At 40.3% G+C, this 24,138-nt stretch overlaps 1 protein-coding gene across 1 annotated transcript; it reads left to right on the top strand.

Annotated features, from left to right (window-relative positions):
• Nucleotides 1-425: 425 nt before the first annotated feature.
• On the top strand, nt 426-20,794 carry LOC138733413 (fructose-1,6-bisphosphatase isozyme 2). The gene is made up of 7 exons (XM_069880581.1): nt 426-858; nt 3,230-3,392; nt 4,311-4,403; nt 9,111-9,251; nt 10,221-10,358; nt 16,607-16,726; nt 19,934-20,794. The coding sequence occupies exons 1-7, from the start codon at nt 686-688 to the stop codon at nt 20,126-20,128; spliced, it is 1,023 nt and encodes a 340-aa protein (XP_069736682.1). The 5' UTR covers nt 426-685; the 3' UTR covers nt 20,129-20,794.
• The last annotated feature ends 3,344 nt before the right edge of the window (nt 20,795-24,138 follow it).

Genomic DNA, 24,138 nt, shown 5'->3' with positions numbered 1-24,138 from the left:
AAGTCACTAAAATAGGTATGCAGCAGTAGCAACCTTAAACATCTTTAATAAATGCATGTGCAGGTGCACCCTGCACCTCCTGTTAATTCCCCTAGGATGTGCTGTACAGCTTTCAAACCCTCTTCTAGAGAGGAGGCCGAAGGGAGTGAGAAAGCATGGATTAAGGTGACATGAGAAGGGAACTTCACCATCTGAAGTCACAGTACAGTGGGTGTTCTGCAGCTGGGCACATGTGGTTACTGATGCCCTATGGCTTCATTTCTAGTGCCTTGCAAATCATGCGCTTTGCCTTGGCTGTGCGGAGCTTGCTGCTGAGCTTGGTGGCAGCTACAGGAAAGCAGCTAAGCAGCTGGCAAGAGTTTTGCATTTTAAGCAGTCTAGCTTACCATTAGAATATGTTACTAGATCTGCACATCACTAATTTCGGTGCGTGGGGAGGGCTGCCGAGCAGTGGCTGTTTAGCTGTAGTCCTGTCTCGGCTCCTTTCCTCCGTCCCACGAAGCCAGCCTGGGTTGCAGTTATTCTAAGCACTCAATCACATGATCTCAGAAACATCTTAATAAACTCTGACCAGCAACGCAGCCAGCAGCTTCACCTCGAAATAAAACAGCTACTCAGGACCTCAACACTGCAAGAAAGCACCTCATCCAGCTGAGAAGATAGGAACTTTTATTGCCCAGCAAAAATGTCAGACAAAACCCCCTTTGAAACGGACATGCTGACGCTCACGCGGTTCGTTATGGAGAAGGGACGGCGTGTTAAAGGAGCTACAGGGGAGCTGACACAGCTGCTCAACTCCATGCTGACTGCCATAAAGGCCATTTCCTCCGCAGTAAGAAAGGCAGGTCTAGCCCACATGTGAGTGCTGCTTCGTGATATGGGGAGGAAGAGGATGTAGAGAGACAACCGCCTGCACAGCAAGGCTGGGGAGTGGGCAGGGACTCATTAATACATTGGAAATGTCTTTTAAAGCCAAATGACTGTAGGCATGAGGTCAGAGCCTGGATTGTCAAGAGTGGGAAGTGAGAGATATCTCTTTCTGGAGCATTTTAACATTGGGCACAAGAGAGACATTTAGACTAACTGCTGTTTTGTAGTATTTTACTCTAAAAATGTAAGCCAGATCTTCAATGTACTGTTCATCTTGTTAGCCCTTGCAACTGTTGATATTGATTTATTTTTAAATCTACTGTGAATTTGCAGAATGTCAGACTGTGATGTTTTCTGCTAACACTCAAGTCTGGTGCTAAGCTGTGCCTATCAGGACATGGCTTATCTTAGGAAGCTGAGGTTCTGCCTAACTGCAATATAGTTAATGGTCTAAAGCAATAATCCTGCAAGAAAACACCATGTGCTGCCATGCAAGACTGCTTTTTCCCTTCCTTCCTCAAGTAGTATCAGGGTTATAGGTGTGCAGTCTTTGATATCTAGTGGTTTAGCAAATGGAATGAAGAATTCTTCCCTTAGCAAAGCCTGGAATCAACTACTGACCTCCTTCTCGTGCAGCCAGGTGAAATAGATATCAGTGTCATTCTTTTAATGATGATCTGTCTGATACAGTTCAGAGAGCTGCTTTATCTATGAATCTCCAAATAAAATCATGCACTTTGATTATACAGGTTTTTGTTATACACTGAAATACATGTTTCTGTAGATTCCTGTGTAGAAACATATGCATACATGCATAAAAAAGACAGGGAATGCATTTGTGTAAGAAAGACAAAGATGTTGAGGTTTTGTGCTTCTGTTGACTATTTCATCAAAGTCCTCAATGATCTTTGCAAATTACTAATTAAATATCTCAGTATTATCATCCTCATTTTATAGGCACTGACCATAATATGTAGAGAGGACATGGGACATACTCAAAGTTAACAGCAGCCTCAAGATTCTATGCCCTAACGGTTAAACTTACCTTGTACTTACTAGGTGAAGCGGAGCTGTTTTGTCTCCCTGACTTAGAGACTCTCTCATTTTTCGCTTTGAATATTCAGCCTGTGAAGTATTTATTTAATGAATGTGGAGAACCTCTATTTGATAGACTACAGGTGGAATAGCCACCTAGTCTACAGGACACACAGCTACTGTGCTAGATGAAGCTTCCCTTCTGAAAAAAAAATTCCATTCATTAAGAAGCAAATGTCTCTATAAACAAAAGTTTCAGGTGATAAACCAGAAATATCTAAAGAATACAAACACATAAATTAGTAACTTGCATCATTTGAATTACTGCAACTAACTTTGAGATTTCAGAAATTCCTATGGCGAACATTCAACCATGATGACTTGCTTCCATGTTCCTTTCCAGTCTCAAACTTGGCCCTCCAAAATGAAGTGCCCAATATACTCAATACTTCTGAACAGCTCAAGCAGTTTTGAGCTTTGAGTAAGACAAAAGACTTACTCTGCCCCGAAATAAGGCCTGCTGCTGACCAGCGTCCTAGGGCTAAGTAGTTGGCCCTGTCCTATTACTTTTTTTTCCATAATGAATAAAAATGCTTCATCTATTCCCTGTAGAATTCCTTATTCTTCTAAGATGTCTAGACCATGCATATTGCATCCAAAAGTGCTTATGCAACTGGAAATCTCAGAAAAACTTATACTACTATGTACTACTACATCTTTAGTATGCGATGTGTTGCTAAAACCAAAATAGGGAAAGGCAGTGTCATCCTAACTCAGCTGTGAACCATCAACTAAAACAGATCTTAAAACTGAGATACAGTTCAGAATGGGGAATTATCTTGGGATGTCTTTAACGCTTCTGATTTTGGGGTGGCTGGGGACTTGGTGGACATGGATTAAAGGACCATCGCAGAACTCTAAGCAGCCAGAGACAGAAAATAATGCAGTTGCTAAGTCCCCCTTCTCCTTCCTCAAAGCTGCCACCAGCTACTTTGTGGGGCTGCTAGGAAGTCTGGCACTTGCTGGCCTAGCTCTAAGCTCTGCTCCCGATCTGGATAACATCCAAGAAGGAGAAGAACATCCAAGAACATCCAGATAAAGCCGTAAAATGATGCCATCCCTCTTTGTCTTTCTCATGCGCACCTTTATTTTCTAGCAGCAGCAACCATCTCCTAACTCACCTTAGCAGTTTAGTCCAAAGGTTAGACACATGGGAAGATGAACAGAAGGAGTCACCCTGGCCTTGCCTGCCGAAACCCAACCCCCGAAAAAAAACCTGCAATATTTATTATCAAGGTTTCTTGATATTTTTACTTTTCTGTAGGTTTGGCATAGCTGGCACTGTGAACGTGACCGGTGATGAAGTGAAGAAGCTGGACGTGTTATCCAACTCCCTGGTGATTAATATGCTCCAGTCCTCCTACAGCACCTGCGTCCTGGTCACAGAGGAGAACAAGGAGGCCATCATCACCCCGAAAGACAAGAGGGTCTGTGCAGCTCCTGCCTTCAGGGGGTTCTTAGCTCAAGTAGCAGCAGATGGCACTCTTGTTTCATGTATGAAATCTGGTCCGGGCCCCAAAACCAACCCTCCCCTAGGGAATTCAGAAAATCTGTGCCATTACTGTGTTGTTTTGATTAATAACTGCGGTGGATTGCGTGGCTTTGAAAGCTAAAGGAGCTGTGGAGGGTAAAATTATTAAGTTTTGTGAAGCGGGGAGGATAATTATTTTGGACCTTGTTAATACACCCCAGACCCCAGGTGTGAGTGTACTATTACATTCCTCAGCTGCTGGTGTAACAGTCTGGATTACATTAATATATACATTAGGCAAGATGAAATGAGATGAGAGGCTGGCAGAATGGAGTTTTACATTACTTGTCCCATGGAAACACCTCACTGCTTCATCAGGCCTCCCCCAGGAGAGGATCCTATTGCAGCGAGATACTGCTCATGCTGATGTAATCTACCCTTTCCCCAAAATATTTTCTTTCTGCCTTCTTACCCTCAAACCTCTCATCAAAGGCAAGTCCTTTTGTTCAGAACAAAGCCTAACTAAACTAAAGATATTTGCTTGAGGAAGATGCTTGCTTCCAGAATGAGTCATTCCTTTTTCCTTTCAAGTGGTTGCTTGCATTGCTTGGCAGCAGAGGACTGCTCCTTGCTGTCACCAGTTTTGTGCTGTCTGAGCAGAAATGTGCTGTCTCCTTTTCCTCTGGCAGGCCTTGCAGGCAGTGGGTGCTGTGCTGCAGGGTCAGATGGGTCAACAGTGCTTCTCTGGCAAGCTGTGTCAGATGCTCCTGGAGGGCTAAATGCAGTCATATAAACATGGGATTTGTCAAGTAAAAGGAAATAATAATGCAAAAATACATATCATTTAATGCTTCCCTTGCTACTTCTGTTTCAGGGTAAATATGTGGTGTGCTTTGACCCACTTGATGGCTCATCCAATATAGACTGCTTGGCACCTATAGGAACAATATTTGCCATCTACAAAAAGGTAAGAGGATGAACAAGACACACATGGCATGATTCTTGGTGAAAACAAAATGCCTTGGGTACCTCAGCTTGCTTAGATTCTTTCTTAGGTCCTTTAAGTTTCTTAGAGATTGACAGAGCCTTAGAAAGAGTAGAAGAGGTAACACTTGAGTTTCATGTGTGCTAAAGTGCTGCCTGAATTCACAGGAAGGGGACAGTCAGCCTTAATTTATTGTCAGTTGGCACCACTTGCCTCCTCCAAACACACAAGGACTTAAATAAAACCCTCTCATTGTCAGGTAGCTGGTTAGCTCCTTCAGTGAAGTTTTACTTGCTGTGGGAGAGCTAAGGAGTGTCGTGGTGCGTACAAAACACAGTATTTTTCTTCCTGGATTCCAGGTAGGAAAGGCTGACCTTCCCTGCCCGCACCATATCCTGGTTAGCTGTGGGGCAGCCTCCCGGTATGAGTGGCTAAGCCTTTTATGGATGGGAGTTTATAAGCATCCTAACAACAGAGGCCACATGAGGCTGAAAGAACCAGTCACCTACAGCCACAGGGGCCCTGCCAGCATGTCTGCTTTCATGGGGCTGCACAGAAGCGCAACTGCGCAGCCAGTTAACAAGCGTTAATAGCTAGAATCATGCGAAGTCTTGTGATTTGATTGCTAATCTCCCAGCAGCTGGTGTTTTTCCTAAAGACTGAGCTCACAGTCATATGACTATGGGAGACCCTCAGCCATTACTAGCGTGAGTTAACTTTTACAGTATTTGCGACTGTAAAGAAATCTTTGTAGACTCAGATGCTACTCTTCAAATATATGAAGATACATTTTTGAAGTCCACTCTCATCTTTTAACTGGTAGTTTTCAACTGGCTAGTCCTTGCTTTTTACATTTCTACACTAATTACCACTGCTGAGATTATGCATTTACTAGTAAACCACACAGTTATGGCACAATCTCAACAGGGTCATGGCAAATACCAGGTGCTAGTATGTGGCTGTCCATGCTGTTAATAGTGCAAACCCCCATCACAAATGCAGCTCTGGCCAGACAGCACTGAGATGAAGCCTGGGTATATCTTGTGGAAAGAGCAGCCCAGGGACTACCTCCAGTACCATCCACCACTTTGCTTTCTGTAGGGAGGACATCTTAGCTCTATGGATTCAACCTATGCCACACATCTTCATGGTAAGCAAAAGGGCCCCCATTCTTTTCATACATCTCTCTGAAAATGAGCTAAAAGGCTACAGCACCTCCCGATATTCACTATGGACAATAGCTGTTTTGTCCACTGTTCTTAAAGGTGGTAACAACAATTTTACAGATTCTAAACTTTAGTCGCATGTGACTATAAAGGCAAGTGCTCAATGTGATTAATATGCCTTAGCAGGTTGAAATACAGATTAGGTTTCTCTACCATCTTTAACTCATCTGGTAATGTGTGTAAAGATTACAGGCTACCCAGTCTTTCCTAGGACTCTGCTTCAGAAAAGAAACAGTTCCAAAGAACTCAAGTTGTTCCCAAATGCTCAAGTTTTCAATTAATTTTCTGATCCTTCTATAGCTGTTGTTCTTCTAATATATATTAACATATTTATTGTAAATACTGTTTCTAAGTTACATACTTTCATGTGGGAGGATACCCTAAAGTGCTTCATAAAAAAGTAATCACACTGCTTTGTACAAATGCTTCATATCCAAATGGAAACCCTACTGCTAAAATGAAGAACAGTTTGTCAATTACAAGAAAAACTTACTGATTTTCACTGGAAAGTTAGAAACAATGTTGATTTTACAGACTTTCACTTGTATAATTATTTCCATTTAAATTTCAGTTCCAAAGTACATGTTAATTAATGTGTCTTCCTCTCAGACAAGACAATTTCATAGCAACACTATTAAATATAAGCACTATTAGCTTCAAACATTATTAACTTAAAATCCCTTGAAATAATGAAACAATAACAAGTGCTTTATTAATTGTTATTATAGGATTGTGTGAAAGGAATAAAAGTGAGATGTTTCTTCCAGTGTATGATAATCACATAAGACAGAAAAAATAATTTCAAGCTATTTAAGGTTCATCAATATAATTTTGGAAAAGCCAGAGTAATTGGAATTCCAAAGGATCCTTTAGCAGCTGTCTGATATTTGGTACCTTCCAGTTCTCAGGTGATTGCAAGTCAACACCTTAACTTCATTTCCAAAGCTACACCCTCCAGAACTATTTATCTCATTTTAGAGGAAAAAAAAAAAAGACATCCAGCATTTTTCTACAAAGGCCAGGCTTGGCCAATACATTTCAAACCTGAAAATGGTTCTCTGGCTGCTCCTAACCCAGAGCAACAGCTACGGTGGCAGGAACCATTCACTCCTGCCAAAACAGCATTGCATCATTTTCTTAGAGAAAATCACCAGGAAATAAATGCCATCTAAGTTTTATTTAATTTTCCACCTGTCTTTCACTTTATGAAGCATGAGTGGTGTTGTTCAAGAGACCAGAAATGTCAGAAAAGTAGGGATGAAGGAGGAGCCTTGCTGAATCAGCAGAAGACAGAGCAAGGGATAAGACCTAGATAGTCAGGGCTTCTGAGGGCCCCTCAGTTGCTGAATTGTCCGGATGTGGTCAAAATAAGTATTTTTTTGCTTGGATTCTTCCCAATTATTCATGCCACTGAGCTGAACCTACAACTACTAATTCATACTGCATATACAGCCTATGAAACTCTGCTATTAGTCATTCAAGTTTTAATATATAACTTTACCCCAGTGCCTCTGATGCATTTTATTCCATCCCTTCATGGTCATGAGGACAAAGTCTTTCCCTCCATGTGACCCCTCACAGAGAAGGTGTAAAAATTCAGGGCAAACATGAAACACATGATGCAAATGGAGACCTGGAAACCAGGTCCTTCCAGAGCTGCTAACACTGCTGATAAGAACTCTCACATGATGTGGGCAAATCATATATGCAAAAATTTTCAAACTCAGATATCACTTGAGGGTACCCCTGTAACCAGACTCTGTGGACTTTATTTCACTTGCTTCACACCAACAATGCGCCAAAGTGTCAACTCCTGAACTTCAATGCAGTCCCACTCCTATTTCAGTGCTTTGCATAAAAATCCTTAAAGAGATTTCACTACTGCCATTTTATAGCACAAATATAATAGAAAAGAAATCCATCTGTGCATCAGAAAGAAGTGAAAATACTCAGCAGCTGTCAGAATATATCAGCCAGCTTAATTCCCTGATTTGTTTCACGGTACATTTAAGGAAAAAAAGATCCTGCAGTACTAATATTGAAATATGAGCTGATTGTCAGCTTTTTTTTACATTCTGACAAGCTTTATGAAATGTTTGTTTGAGCCTGAGCTTTTTTCCTTCCTTTTGGAAACTGACACTTGGAAATGAAGTTGTGAATAAGGATGGAAAAACAAGTGAATTCTGTACATGTCCTGAGGGAGTAGTTCTGCTGTTTTTTCAGAGTACTCAATAAATATGTGGTTTCTTAGCTATATAAACATGTAAAAACATAGAATCATGGAATCATTTAGGTTGGAAAAGACCTTTAAGATCATCAGCTCCAGCCATGAACTTAACACTGCCAAACCCATCAAGAAACCATGTCCTGATGTACCATTTCTACATGTCTTTAAATACCTCCAGGGATGGTGACTCAACCACTTCCCTGCACAGCTTGCTGCAATGCTTGACAACCCTTTGCATGAGGAAATATTTCCTAATATCCGGTCTAAATTGCCCCTGGCACAACTTGAGGCCATTTCCTTTCATCCTATCACTTGTACCTGGGAGAAGAGCACCTGCCCTACCACAAACTGCTTTCAGGTAGTTGTAGAGAGTGATAAGGTTTCCCCTCAGCCTCCTCTTCCCCAGACTAAATAACCTCAGCTCTCTCAGCTGCTACTCATAAGACTTGCACTTCAGACCCTTCACCCGCTTTGTTGCCCTTCTCTGCACATGCTCCAGCAGCTCAAAGTCTTTCTTGTAGTGAAGGACTCTAAACTGAACATATTATACATAGTGTGGCTTCACCAGTGCCAAGTACATATATGTGGCATATCTCAGAGCTAGCTGGAAATATTTGCACCACGTCTGCTTGGACTGTTGCTGTTACGTAGAATTATATATGCGTATCTTCATACACACACATCATATATGCAAGTGCATTTGTTATTTTATATATAATACAAACATTTATATCACTTCAGTTACTCATCTCTTCAGCTGCAGAGACCAACACACAATTTTGTTTCCATCATATTGCACCCATTTATTCTGCATTGCTAGAAGAAATTTGTCTGTAATGTTAGTTTCTGCGTTCACCTCATAGTTATTTCTTCTGAGGGGTGTCAATATGATAGCTTATGTTTACGTTTACAGAAAATTAGTACCTGTGTTCTGTCTCAGATTTCTGATGATCTTGAATTAATAGACTGGGCTGTAATGCTAAGGTATCAGTTTTGTTGCAGGTATCAAATTGATTGCATGACATGTATAAAATAGTGAACTTTTAATGTCCTGTCCCTGCATGCACACATAATGTACCAAACTTCCCCTGAACTAGAGGGAACAATCTCTGTTTTGGTTGTTTTCAAAGCCTGTGTAGACACAGAAAGGAAAAATGCCTCATGTTATTATTGATGTGCTGGTTTTATTGTTTCTTATAAGAATTTAACCTTTGGTTCAATGTTATTTTTCCTCAGGAAACAGATGAGGAGCCCTCTGAAAAAGATGCTTTGCAGCCTGGACGCAATATTGTTGCTGCAGGCTATGCCCTGTATGGCAGTGCTACACTTGTCGCCCTCTCCACAGGGCAAGGAGTGGATTGCTTCATGCTCGATCCGGTATAGTCATGACGTTAATCAATCACATTACCACTGCCTTCTAGAGTTTTCTGTGCTTAGATTTATTCTTGTTTGGGGGGTTTTTTGGTTTTGGGGGGTTTTTTGCCTTTGTTTTTTGCGGTTTTTTGGGTTTGTTTTTTTTTTTTATTTTGTTTTGGCTCCTTGTCTTGTTAATCTAGGCAATCTATGTGATTAATTTTTTCCACCCACATCCTGGAGCATCCCATCTCCACCTTACAAGTATTTAATAGTATTAATTTGTTGCAGTACCTCTGCTTATTTTTCCTAGTCAGTGAAAGAGAGATTAAGTCAAATAATATGTGAAACTCATCATTCAAACCAGACTGCTGGTTTGCACAGACACTTATGCACTTGTACACAAACACATTTACTCAAACAGTGGCTTTGCCTCCACTTAAAGGACTCCTGCATTTTTTCTTGTTTTTACTTTTTCTGTCTGTAGAAGAAACTCAGCGTGTTCCATGTTTAACCTGGGATGAGGGCAATTTTTTGACACAGTACACGCAGAGTGATCTCTGATTTAGTGAGTGCAATTTAGTTTCATGGCTAAGTCCTCTAAGCTGCATACACAACAATTTGCAAAAGTGCAGCCATATCCATAAAATTGGATGCGTGCCACCCCTTGGTGCCTAACCCAGGAGCCCAGCAAGTGTTAAAGGAGGAAATCAGGAAGATCGCTCATTTGAGAAAGTGGGCAATAATGTAGGAGGGGTTTCTTTGATGAAAGGATGCATTATTATCAAGACACCTTTTAATCTTTATGAATAGGTTCATTCTAAGTGGGAAAAACTGGGAGCTGAACTGCTGTAGTTAAGATGAAGAGAGGGTGGAAGGTACACTCAAACTAAAGAGATGATGCTATGCTAGCATTTCTGCAATATCTAGCATGACAACTATTAAAGAAAGTCTACTCCTTGCTAACAGCTGGTATATCCTGTTCTTCTACAGGCCCTTGGTGAATTTATTTTGGTGGACAGAGATGTTAAAATCAAGAAGAAAGGGAAGATATACAGTCTCAATGAAGGTTATGCCAAGTATTTTTATCCTGAAATGACAGAATATTTACAAAAGAAGAAATTCCCTGAGGTAAGAAAATACTGGCACTGTACCCAATGCACTGTACACTGGCAAGCACTGCTTTCCACATAGTCCTTCCTGATGGGAAAGGATTTAAAGGCCTCTCTGTGTTCAGATCCATGTAATCTTTTCATGCCATCAGGTCCATGTTGGGTATTTATCTGATGTGGGGTTTTTTTTGTATACTCTGACATCTTTTATAATTTAAATCTCAGTAAGTAAATTCATAACCTCTTTGTCACTGTGTGGAGGAAAATGTGCTACACATGAAGAAGGAGGTTTTCCACAAAGCTCTGAAATTGTGTCAGAAAATTTGAAGGTACACTTGTTTATTAGCTTACATAAATAAGCAGCTCAGTCACATGTGCAGCTGGCCATTAGGGCTAGATTCCATGTACTGCTTGCAGGGATCTGAGTGGCATCACCCTCTCCTTCCTTTTCATGTTTGCACCTGAGAAATGCAGTATCACTCTTGACTGTCTACTTGCATCATATATAGCATGAACCAACAAATAGGTTGAAAAAAAATTATGAGGCACAATTTCAGTATTTTCCGTTGTTAAGGGTATTATAGTGTATCCTTCAGAGAGATAAAACTGAGAACATCCCATATGTGACAAACTGTCTTACAGGGACATACAGCTCTATATGGCCTCTAGTCAATGCTAGGAAGACACAGCACAAGCTCTCCATGTGGAAAGCTGGAAACTCTCTAGAAAGTGTGGCTGTGTGACTGGTATGTCAAAATGAAATATGGTGATATGGAACAGCTCACAGGACTCAGTGAAGCTGGGAAGCTGGTTTTAATGCTTTACTTGTTAAAAAAAAAAAAAAGGCCTTTGAGCATACAGTACAAAACTTCAGTGTGTTGTACAAGGGAAATGTAAAGAGTAAGAGTTTAAACCATAGTCCTGTGTGAATCTTCTTCTGAGCTGAAAATCTGAATGCACTATATTGGATATAGCTGCAATGCTGGCCCCTTAAAAAACCCCTCTTTTCCATACTACCCAGATTACAGCTACAGGGCTGTCACATGATGGTATTTTAAATACATTAGTTTTGAATATTTGAGGTTACTGTGAAACTTCAAAGTCTGCTTTCAATCCAGCTGTGAGAGAAGTAGAAGCCCACAACGCAACTCATACTTCCTGAAACATAATCCAGCTGGGAAAGAGATCTGTGCTTCTCATTCTGCTGACATTATGCTTAGCTATGTATTCAGCATTATGCGCTAACACTGGGTTTATTAATTTGTGGTTTTGCAGACCGCTGAAGTATTGTTTAAAGTAAAACTCTTAAATAAATGATCTATCCAGGCAACTATAAAAAGACTGAAGAGACTTCAAACTCAGTGGAAAGACCAGCCAGAGATATTTCACCACAGGCTCAGTGAGGTCAGCTCTATCATGTGATAGAGCTCCGCCAGGGGAGATTTAGGCTGGACATTAGGAAAATATTTTTCACAGAAAGGGTCATTGGGCACTGGAACCGGCTGCCCAGGGAGGTGGTTGATTCACCTTCCCTGAAGGTGTTTAAGGCACGGGTGGACAAGGTGCTGAGAGGCATGGTTTAGTGTTTGATAGGAATGGTTGGACTCGATGACCCGGTGGGTCTCTTCCAACCTGGTTATTCTATGATTCTATGATTTTATGATTCTATGATTCTGTGATTAACTTAGGTTAGGACATACTGGAAAAACCTCATTTGCACAAATGTTTTAATCTCAAATCTATGCTTCATTTCAGGAAAACTTATTGAAAGTGTTGTTGCATTAATGCAACACAAGTTGGAAGAAAATATTTTTGTTACTTTAAAGTAAAGAGCACAGTTTATTTGGGGCAGGGGAAGCCTCCTCAAGGGTGCTGAGCAAGCATATCACATTGCTGCTCTGTGACACAGGGTTGTCTGCATAAGAAAGGCCAAGTCACCAATGTTAATGGCCACAAAGCACAGGGCAGTGCTCTGCCCATCTGAAAGCTTGCCATGAACCTGACTTTTGGAAACAGCATTACTCCATTCCTTGGTTTCAGAAGAACATTATATTTGCATTGTGCGAGGACAAGGGAGAGAAGATGTTGCCACCATTCTATACCATGAAACCTGCTTCCTGGCACCATCTGTAAGCCTTACCAGTTACAACTACACCGATGATACTACTACCTTCTCTGCAGAGCTCAGGTTGTGCACAGCACAGCTTTGGTCTCTTGGCTTCCTCTTTTCAGCATGCAGAAGGGCAGTACGGAATATCTGATGGATATTGCCTGTAACTTGAGAAGGAACTGATGTGTGGGGCATAGGGGACCTCTTCTTACTCAGGTGGACCACTCCTACTCTATGGCTATCTGGGTACTAGAAGCCAAGAGTCTAGGCATTAATTTTAGCTACTTATCACTTTCTTGTCTCTTTTCTTTCCTTTGATCTTACTTCTACTTCCTCCTTCCTGTGGTTCTTGATCAACATATTGTTCAGATGACTCTCTAACATTGCCACAGAAGACTGAAAAGTTAAAAATAAAACAGGAAAACAAAGTAGGAGGTTGTCCACGTGTCTTATGTTCTATGTCCTTGTAATTGGCAACCAAACATTATGAATCAACTTTATAATCTCCTCCTGGAGAGGAGAGATTTTCTCTTACTGCCTAACAACAGTGTCTAACAACGGTTTGGACTACAAAGCCATGTTGAGCCTCAGAGTTTCTTGTGGATCACCAATCATCTAAGGCATCAATTCTGAATTAAAGTACTGGAAAAGTGCTACTGTTCTGCAGGCCAGCTGTTTAATGTGCTACCAATCATGTGAATCTTAGTGGGAAATATTTGTCTGGACACACCTTCTCTGGCATGAGAATCCAGGGTTAAGTAATTTTTTGTATAAAGCATCACAATATCTCCTCCTGCTTAACCAGCTTGAAGAGCCAAGCTGCTGTTTGCAAGGCTGCCTGTAATGTAACATTACTGCAGTCTGCATTGTATAGCGGGCACTGCTGGATCAGAAATCATTTCTGCAGACACTTTTCACTCTAACTCTTTCACAAAGTGTTTTCTTTCTCCAGTAATGCTTGCAGGGCCCTAGCCTCCAGCTAGCACAGGTTCATGCTGTAGGGATCATTGTACTTTGCTGTTCCACCCATCTTTATCTTCTCTTCCTACTGCCACAAAAGAAGTTGAGTTTCATCACAGCTTGTTGATTAAGAGCCATGGAATATAGATGCCCTGGTTAAGGATTTGCCATAGCAAAGCCATCAAAAACTTGTCATCAACAGGACATCTCAGCACGAAGTATTCTGCCAGCCCTCTCAGCTGTGCTTGAGTGACATTAAGAAGCTAATGACATCGTGCTTTTGTCACAATGTTCTGTATGTGGATTGAGGGATGCAGAGTGTTGCTGCTGTAGTCTGTGGAAAAGACTTCCCCCCTACTCTCCTGGTTATCATAGTTATGCAAGAAAAACAAGGTCTTGTTCTGTTGTGAAGGAATTTAACCGTCAGACATTAGTAAAAAAGAAGTGAAATAGTGGCTTCCTTCATATTACAACCAAAAAAATCAAGGACCTATGCATTATGAGCTATTTTTCTTCTGGGTTAAGCAAAGAAAAGCAGAGGAAAGGGTGAAACTAAGACCAATCAAAAGTTTAGTCAAGCACTATGGAAGCTGACCTCAGGAATGTCAAGCTTCTCCAACTCTTGAAGTAGCTGGACTAGTGTGAAGAGCTCACTGGGCAAACACACAGCCTGACATTACTTACAACTCAGGACTAACCTCCCTAGCATTCATACCCTGTTATTTAGTTTGAGAAGAAAGCCTTGGCAATATGCCAATATGCAACACCTAAAAACTTTCCCATCTGTAAGAAGAATGCATGAATAAGCAAACTGGAGAAACAAGAAGAGCATTTCTAGTAAGTAAAAGGATTATTTATTCCTCCCATTCGGGTAGGTGGGTGCTAAGAGAAATGAAAAATTTATTTCGCTCTCTGGTGCAAGTGCTAACTGTACCAGGATGGAGGATTTTATCTCCTGTATTTTTCTCAGCACAGTCTCAGCACTGCGTTTCAAGCAGGATAACTTCTATCAGAGTAAGAAGCAACTAAAATTGTCAGTGGCACCTCATCAGCCCCATATAACTCTGTCCAGGTATACATAAATTGTGTAAATGAGCTGCATGTGAATAGGAAATCAAGCACACCCCAAACATATTTGATGATTTGAATACAGGCGGCTCAGCTATGCAGCACATGATCAGTAAATTTTATACATGTAGACTGTAGATTCCTTATTTGATAATCATAGAAGCAGTCCTGAGCAGTGTCTTTTAGGGCCTGCCTATGGCAAATACACTATGGCTTTTCTTAATGTTTAAAACCTTTTCTTAAGGCTTGCTTCATCACCTTCTGAAAACATGAAAGAGAGTTCTTCCTTTGGTTGCATTTTTGAAGGTAATTTTAGACTATAATCACATCTTTCCCTGAAAATTGCCTTATCTTAGACTACAAACTTCCTTTGGCCTCCCTTTAGCACCTCTTAAGGTCTTTTTTCCAGACCTCAATTTTTACAGTTGTACAGTCACAAGTGCAAACATCTCTGAGGTGGAGATGCTATCATTTTAAGCCTAAATACGTAGTTATTTGAGGGTAAGCCAAGAAAATGGGGATCAAATACTTAAAAGCATTGTTCAGTTGTAGTTGGAAGTGACAGTGCCTGTTACAAACAAAACTAAATATAACAGCTCCAGGCTCTGTCTTATCCATCATGTCTTTCATACTTTGTATTGTTTTCCTCTGAATTTTCAGTAGTTCCCCTAATGTGTACAAGAGGAAAGAATTGTGGAGAACAGCACAAGTACAGTTGAACAAGGGTTATTACCTCAGGTGGAAAACTTCTTGTGTTGTTGTACCAATTGTATCAAACATGTACGTTTTACTGAACTCAACTTCCTAGAGCTGTGTTGCTTTATATTGTGAAATTTCCTGAAAATCTCTTGCTATTCTAAAAGACAGCAAATATCAAAACTTCACAGTTGCACAGAACAGATTGAAAAAGTTATTTCAAAATAGAACGATGTTTTTCTCTGCCTGTGGTTCTCCTTCCCACTTGTGGATTTTTTTTCTTCTGGCTAGCCTCATGATTTTGCTGGGAAGGGTGACTAACTTGTGATGGCTGAAGGGTCTTGGAGCTGGCATTGCTCCACAGAGAACAATTTAACTATATGTTTCTCTGGATCTAGCATCAACACACAGCAAGCTTCATAGAAAGTACTGAGATATTTTATTAGACAACTCATCCAGGCAGAAAAAAAAAAATATGCAGAGGTCTTTTCAAACTTCTACCACTGCAATACACAAATATATCTATGCATTAAATGTGCACAAGTCCCAGTCCCTAGTAATTTTCTGGGGAGGAGAAAATTCCTCCTCTGCTCCATTGAAGACAAAATGAGAGCTATCAAAAGACCAACACACTTCTTATATAGTATAGTAGCTTTTAAAAATCTTTCCTTCAGTTTACATTTGTATCGTGTATCTCCCCTCCATGAAAGTAAGGTGATGCATTGCTTTTTTCAGATGCAGTTTATTTGGCATTTATAACTTCTAATTGTGCAAGACACCTTGCTTGCCTTCAGTATTTTGTAACTTACCACTTATATGACAAACAAATCCAAGACTGATATGAATAATTCCATGACTGTTTTAGGTAAAATAACTTCTCCTTCAACAAAATTAATTTCTAAGCTAAGAGCAAGAAAATCTACATTCATGAATAAATTGCTGTTCTCCAAACTAAGCTGCAGAATAAAGGCTATGACTAGTTTTGCAACCTGACAAACAAGATAGAAGGAAAAAGCTGGAGTCCTCTGGGAACCATCTAGATGTATGGTGAAATGCGACACTCCTCCTCATTCCCTGACTTAGGAACCATAAATGATCAGCCATCAAATGGATACCTTGTTCTGATACCATGAAGAAGCTTTCATTCACTGATTGCAGACCTCACTTTTTCACAGGCTGAGGATAATACCAAATTGTGCACTCAAATTACAGGCCCCCTGGTTTCCATACTGTGAATGCAGCTTTTCAAAGCTTATTTTAGAACCCCATAGATGATTACTATGTCTTACAAAAGGCTAAGCTTCAGAATAGTTTGGACATTTACGGTGTCCATAAGCATCCACTGATTTAAGCAGCTTTGATTCCTGTTTTATAATAAAATTACCATTTTGCCATCTAGCCTGGTAGATTTAGTGTTTTTCTCTGTTTTTCAGGATGGTAGTTCTCCATATGGTGCCAGGTATGTGGGCTCCATGGTAGCTGATGTTCACCGTACATTGATGTATGGTGGGATCTTCATGTATCCTGCTAATCAGAAGAGTCCTAAAGGGAAGGTAAATCATTTTACTTAGCTTCTGGTGAAATTAGTCAATACAATATATCTTGTTTTCCTGGAGATGTAAAGGAATAGTTTAAATATATAACCAGATAATAATTGCCCATCTTTGGAGAAAATTACTAATGGATATGATGCTCAGCAATCAAATTTAGGCAATTGCTAATTTAAGCCAGAAATCTCCCTATACACTTCTGTATTAGAAACTAGGAAAATGGTTTTCACTGCAGCCAACGGTTTTATTAATTTTTCTGAAGAGAAACATTTCAGGACCATAGAATACCATTGAAGCACCTATGCACAGCGGACAGACACAACACAGGTCTTAGGAAGACCTTTGCACTTCATACTGGCAACAAGAGTACAAGTTGTGTACACTGAACTCCAGACAGGGTTTTGCCTGTTAGACACCCAAGTTTGCCTGCCTACTCTTTCCAAAAGGTACTAAGCTTATTATCACCAGCCCTGCAAACACAGGCTTCTACTAACTGATCTAAAAAGACTCAGTCAGTGGGAGGAGAGTTTCATGCTTGTATTCTGGGAAAAGATGGTTTTCCACTTGGATACCCATACAAAACACTCTGTGACTTAAAGCAGCGCAATGCAATGCGGTGAATACCTGGATCTGCTGGGCCTATACCACAGCCAGCTTTTCTCCTGCATCATCATGGTTGGACTCGATTATCCGGTGGGTCTTTTCCAACCTGGTGATTCTATGATTCTATGATTCTATGATTCTATGATTCTATGATTCTATGATCAGATACCCTTGTTATCAAACTTATAGGCGAACACGTTTCAAAAGAGATACAGTTACATAGCTAATCTGTGGACCACAAGTAACCTCCCAGTCATGCTTAAAAAAATGATTGGCTCAATGAATAACAGATAGATCATGCTGTTCTGACTCCAAGACCTTCTTTTTTCCTGGTCCATACTATACCAAAATACTTCTATTCAAAAAGATTTTTAACCTTGGCTAGAACATGTAGGAATTTGCCTTCACTAAACTATTTGCCCTATCTCCCATGCTGGTATCAGAACACTCTGGTGTCTACAGTTCTTTAGGGATGGAAGACTACTGATCCCATCCTCATCAGTATGTATTTATCGTAACAACAGCAGGTCCAAGTAGTCTGGGAAACAAGGAGAACAGGAAAAGATCTCTTCTCTTCAAAACACACAACAAAAAATATCTGTATGTTTGTCCAGGCAAATCTGATTTAAATATTTGATGCAGCATCCCAGAAAGAAAAACAAAAGAAAACAAAAAAAAAAACTAAGCAAACAAAAAACCCCAATCTGAAATCCACCCATTAAACAGTGTGGATCTATTTGTGTACAAGAGCAAGAGACAACAAAAAAGGAATTTGCTGTGTGTAGGAGAAGTGGGTTTGCTGACCTCTTCAAACCAAACTCATTGTTTTGAAATCTGTGTTAACCCATTGTTGAAGACAAAAGATGAGAAATGGGACAAAATAACAAATGTACAAAGTACTTAAATAAATCTACAGAAATCAAGATTTTTACATGAGTTAGCCTATGTTGACTATTGGATTGATCTGGCTTGCACTGCTATAGCAGAGAGAGTAATGAAAAAAGAAAAATTGTACTATCATTACAAACAAAAGTTTTCTTCTCTTCTCAAGAGAGCAGATGTATACAGTTCTTTTCACATAAACCTCTTGTTGAAGAGATGCCTTTGTGTCAGGTGCCCTTATCATCAGACCCCTGAATGACAATGTATGAACTTGGATAGAGAGCTGAGTGGAAGAGAACATTGCTAGAATTGATCCAAAGGCTTTAGAGTAAACATAAATGATGTGCATTAAGCCCTAGCACGCAGAGCTCCTTCTTTAAGTTAAAGAAAAAAAAAAGAATAAAATGCTCAATAAGCAGTATGGAACCAGACAGCAAATAGATCCTCTTTTCAGACCAGGTATGCTAAATAATATTTTTATGTATTTAAGTTCTCTACTAGGTGAAAAATGTTAAAAATATCTGAAGGCAGAGCCCATCTGAAAACCCTAAAGTGCAATTCAACTACTATCTGAAAGAAAACTGCTTTCCTTACTCCACGTAATCACAGTTAAGCAACAAGAAGCTCAACATGTGGTTCCACAGGGGTACCACTGCTGTTTTCTGGCTCATGACCCTGAAAAAGCTGGCCATGCACTAAGGAGAACAATAAAGGCCTCTGTTGTCTGTTAGATGGAGTCTTTGTACTAGAAGTAGAACTTTAATGGGCTTTAAAGATTATAATGAGAATAACATGTTCTATTCAAATTTGTGATATACCATGGTTTTATTGTAAAGTGTGCTAAAGCAATGATGGGTAGTAAAGTCCTGTGTCCAACCTATTTCTTCTTCTCTCCATATGGTTGCATTCTGTCATGCTTTCTCTTCTCCAGAAAACATAGCCTCTTTTCCACTTATGAAAAGTCCTTTAAATGTAACTTATACTAACACTATCATACATGAGCACTTCACAGACCACTGAAGAGTCAACTAAACTAGCTGAAAGAAAGTCTGTTAAGAAAATCCCGGCTATCGCCTCTGTCTTTTTAAACACAGAAACTTTTAGTGTACGTCCCAAATAAATTTGCATTCTACTGGAAGACAAGCATCCCAGAGATAACATTTTTAAAGATATGAACAGATACCGGAGTTCAAACCAAAAGTACCTCCATGCCAAAAGAGAGAATTTGCTTTTAATAATTACTGCAGTTACTTCCAAAACCAAGAGTCACTATCTGGATGAGTTAAGGCCAGTATTCACATGTTTGAAGGCTGCAGTCAAATCCTGAAATTTGAAACTGGGAGCATCAAGTTTCAAACTTCAAAATATCCTGACGAAACACAATGCAATTACCCCAAGCTTTGAGGTAAAACATGAAGCTTTTACATGAGAAGAGATTTTGACTTTTCTTTCCTGGTAGTGTAAACTTAGCTGGCTTAACTGTTTTGTTGATGTCTGTGAACTTGGCAGCTATTTCTGACATTTTTTACAAAGTACAGCTTGGTGACACTTGGAGAAGGTGTGAGGGGAGAGAAGGGAGAAGGAGGGCCTGATGGACATTACTATTTAGGTTAATTGATGTTTGGTGCAAAGTTTTCCAAAATCACAAAAGGAAGGTGAGGTTCTTATAAGATCTTTTGTGTGTTTTCCCCCAAAGGCAATCACAGGTTTCCTCTTTCTTTCTAGCTCCGACTTCTCTATGAGTGCAACCCTATTGCTTTCATCATTGAGCAGGCAGGTGGGATGGCAACTACAGGGACTGAAGCAGTGTTGGATGTGAAACCTGAAAATATTCACCAAAGAGTCCCTCTTATCCTCGGTTCTCCAGATGACGTTCAGGAATATCTTGCCTGTGTACAGAAACACCAAAAGAGCAGCTAAGGGCTTTTCCTCATCAGACCCTGCTCATCCATCTTCAATCTACAGGAAAAGCCATGTCTTTCAAGATGGTGGGTTCTACCAATTATCACCCATTTTTCAGTGAAAATCCCACTTTCTGAGAACAAGAAAAATACTAAGAATGGCTGATCAGAAGACCAAAAATTTCATTTCTCCATGCACACAAATGTAAAATCCTTCAACTCTGATTTATGCAATGCTAATGTAGAGACAGAGGCCTGATTATTAAACAAAAGGGATTTAAATTATATAATATTAACAAAAAGAAGTGGATTGTGTCAGTACTCCCATTTATCTGAAGCTTTACATCTGACATGATGTGGTTAGCATTGTTTCAGACAGGATTTTCTCATCAATGTTCACAATGCCATTATCTAGGTTTTCTGCCAGAGGTTTTGTTGCAGGTGCTTTTTATCTTGTCATTCCTGAGAAGACCAAAATTCTGGTGCTGTCTGAAACAGTGCTTTTAAGCTCCAAATTACATGCGTCTTGCGTAATTAATAAAGACGAAAGGCTGCAACATTGCTGCGGTATTTCAATTCCCATAAGAACAGAAAAAGACCTTGTGTTATTTACAGAGAGGTAACCTTTAACTGCACAAATTACAATAAATCATTACTATGGATGTGACACTCAAATCATATGTATTCCTTGTTTATTCATTGCCCTCTGCAATGGGAGATGAGCTATTGCCACAAAGCCACTGTTACACCTCCAGTTTCCTTTACTTTGAAAGGTTCTCATTTCAGATAGAAACCTGCCTTTTCATACATGCTACCCTGCTGTTCCTAGCCACCTCCAGCACATTCATCCTAGTGCTACCTCTCAGGCTTGGCATCACCTAAGGATATTGGGAATTAGCTCTGAAACTAGCAGGTATTCATTGATCAATAACAGCAAAAGAATTAATTAAAAGAAGTGTGTGATTATGTTAAGTGGCAAGGACGTGAAAACTAGGGTCCTGATGCCTTTTTAATTCTCCTGTTTCATTCTCCTGCCTCATCTCCTCATTTTCACCCCTGTTCCCCCCTCCCAGCCATGCTTGTATAAGACTCTATTAAGAACACACTGTGAATTACATATATATATACATAGAGAGATGCATTAGTTAAAAATACTCTTGTCAAGAAACTCCAATGGATATTTTTAAACTTACAACTATATCCCATTATTCATGAAGAAGAGGCATGCTGAAAAATGGCAGTCAAAAAACCTATATTAGTATAATTAAAATTACACAGGTATATAATACTGTTGGTATACAGCAAATTATACAGGTATACTATATTACTAGGTATTGTTATCGAAGGGGTGAGGATGTGATTTCAGTGCTGCTCCAGGTACTAAAGCACACTTTCTACAGGTATTTATCTTTAAAGCTATAAGAGACAACTGTCTGGGATCAAGTACAGCATGTACTTGTTTATTCTGTTCCTTGGATTGTGCTTCCTTAATCTCTGCTATCAATGGCAAAACACAAGCAACTCTTAAATTCTGGACAATGAAGAATAAGCAGAAAAAACTGCAAAAGTTCAGGTAACAGCCAGCTTTATACTGGAGAATGCAATTGTGCACTCTAACTATGAAAGCTACTAAATCAACTTGCCTGCAAACAAGGCATGCACACAGTGTATATGTGCATATACATGTATGTTTATTAGTATATTTTATGTGTATATAGTCTCTCTCTCTTTGCCCCTCCCTCTCCCCACAATCTCCATATAAGAATACAAATATTAACAGTTGTGACCACTTTATTGAGAAACTCTGTTGCATTTTTCAAATCAGAAACCTAAATCCAAGTATAATTCAAGGCTAGTCCAGTAAGCTAACAATACCAGTACTGCATCAGAAGCCAGATCACTTGTAACCTGGTCCTGTTTCCAAAGGGTCAGTAGTGAGACGGACTTGGTACTCTCCAGCATAACCACAGCGCCTCTAAAAGGAGCTACTTTTTAGAGATACACTGAAAAGAAGTTTGTATTGTGGTGGGTATAAATAATCCAGTCACTTAGATCTGTGTTACTATGCCAACAATTGAACAACATATTGAGTATACTGCAATGTGTCAGTCATTCCATGGCCTAGTGCCAGCATAACAGCACCTGAGTTGCCTTCATTTAAGTACAATTTAACAGCAAAATCTGCATACAATCCCTTACTAGCCTTATCATGTTTTTTTTTGTCGTCCTGAAATTGCACCCGAAGCACCTATTAGTGGAAGAACTAGCACTGGGTCACCAATCTGACAAATAACTGCAATCTGGGAGGCTGCTGATGCTTAAACAATAGTGCTCACAGTTTGTGGGCTGGGTGGCTGGTATCTACAAAGAGATCAGTATTATATCTGTAGAAACAGCCCATGCAAACCTCAAATGCAGATTAAGAAAGCAATGACTTCCTTCAGTGTGAACTGAGGATGTTTTTTCTCCAGAATCCCACTTTGACCTACCGCACCTACATTGTTAGGATTCCTAAGTGCTTTTATGTTCTCTGCTGCATCTAGCACAACCCTGCAACCAGACTGCTCATTTCTTCTTAAACTCTCAGGATAGGGTCTAAAGTTTCCCTTCCCATTGTGAAACCAGCACACCCCATTTCTCCAGAGCTCTCTGACAGAAACAAGAGGTTGCCTGTAGGGGGTCACCACCTATGAAACCCTTGTGATACTGGGCCACAAATTCCCTTCATGGTCAGCTGCCAGGGTGCCTGAGGGCATTCAGACAGCTGAGAAAATGAGATGTAGCATTTTTAGTTTGTTTTTAAGAGTTCAGAGACTGTATTTAGTGTTTGGAATGGTGAGAAAGGTGATGCAACACGAGCTGCCCTCAATGCCGCTGGGAGGACCTGGGTAGCTAGTGTAGACAGGCATTCCCAATGAAGGTGCTCTGACTCTGCCTTCCACTTACAGACACTGAGCCTTGACAATACTTCTCAGATACTCACCAACATGATAAAAATTGAAAATACAGAGAAATCCCAAGTATATGAAGGAACAGACTTCCACTTAAATATTAGTTCATACGTGTGCCTTTATATCAGCATTAAATGGTTTCTGGACATAAAATTATATATAAACCACTGCCAGCTTGATTTCCTATTACTTTTGGGGGAGGATGTGGATAGGAAAGTATAATAGTTTTATTGTACTAGGTATATAGAATCATAGAATCATAGAATCACCAGGTTGGAAGAGACCCACCGGATCATCAAGTCCAACCATTCCTATCAAACACTAAACCATGCCCCTTAGCACCTCGTCCACCCGTGCCTTAAACACCTCCAGGGAAGGTGAATCAACCACCTCCCTGGGCAGCCTGCTCCAGTGCCCAATGACCCTTTCTGTGAAGAATTTTTTCCTAATGTCCAGCCTAAACCTCCCCTGGCAGAGCTTGAGGCCATTCCTTCTTGTCCTGTCCCCTGTCACTTGGGAGAAGAGGCCAGCACCCTCCTCTCTACAACCTCCTTTCAGGTAGTTGTAGAGAGCAATATATAACAAACATGACATGACATGAGCAATATATAACAAACATGAGCAATACAACAAACATGACTGTTCTTAAAGCGCTGGTTTCCAACTTTTGCCAAACCTAATTCTTATTTCTAACTTCAGGGCACATTTGCACCTCTTTCAGAAGTGAAAGAAAAGCAAAGTACCTAAACCTGGTGTTATCCAACAACACAAGAAACACAGGAGCCCCACCCAGTCTCTAATAAATGAGCAGTTGTTCTCTCATTACTTGGAGTGGAAATTAAGTTAGTCTGAACAGCTGGCCACAGGGAGCTGGCCTTGTGACTGCAGTCACAAGATGGGGGATCAGAGAACAGGTTGGGGCTGGCCGGCTTCCCAGCAGCCCTGCGGCAGCCAGCCTGCCTGTGCTGCTGCCCAGCAAGCCGAGCGCTGCGAGGAGCCGATCCTAAGACCTCTGTGGTGGAACCTCACCTTTCTCTTAGAAAACAAGACAGCTGAAAGGAGACGCTACTTGAAATAC

The sequence above is a fragment of the Phaenicophaeus curvirostris genome, chromosome Z, assembly GCF_032191515.1.
Source record: "Phaenicophaeus curvirostris isolate KB17595 chromosome Z, BPBGC_Pcur_1.0, whole genome shotgun sequence".
NCBI lineage: Eukaryota > Metazoa > Chordata > Aves > Cuculiformes > Cuculidae > Phaenicophaeus > Phaenicophaeus curvirostris.
This window is presented reverse-complemented; position numbering and strand designations above follow the sequence as displayed.

What these genes read in the sequence shown, in the direction of transcription:
- LOC138733413 (XM_069880581.1), top strand. Translation starts at nt 686, where the DNA reads ATGTCAGACAAAACCCCCTTTGAAACGGACATGCTGACGCTCACGCGG. An exon ending in TATTTGCCATCTACAAAAAG is followed by an intron (nt 4,404 to 9,110) that starts GTAAGAGGATGA and finishes ATTTTTCCTCAG; the next exon opens with GAAACAGATGAGGAGCCCTC. An exon ending in ATTGCTTCATGCTCGATCCG is followed by an intron (nt 9,252 to 10,220) that starts GTATAGTCATGA and finishes GTTCTTCTACAG; the next exon opens with GCCCTTGGTGAATTTATTTT.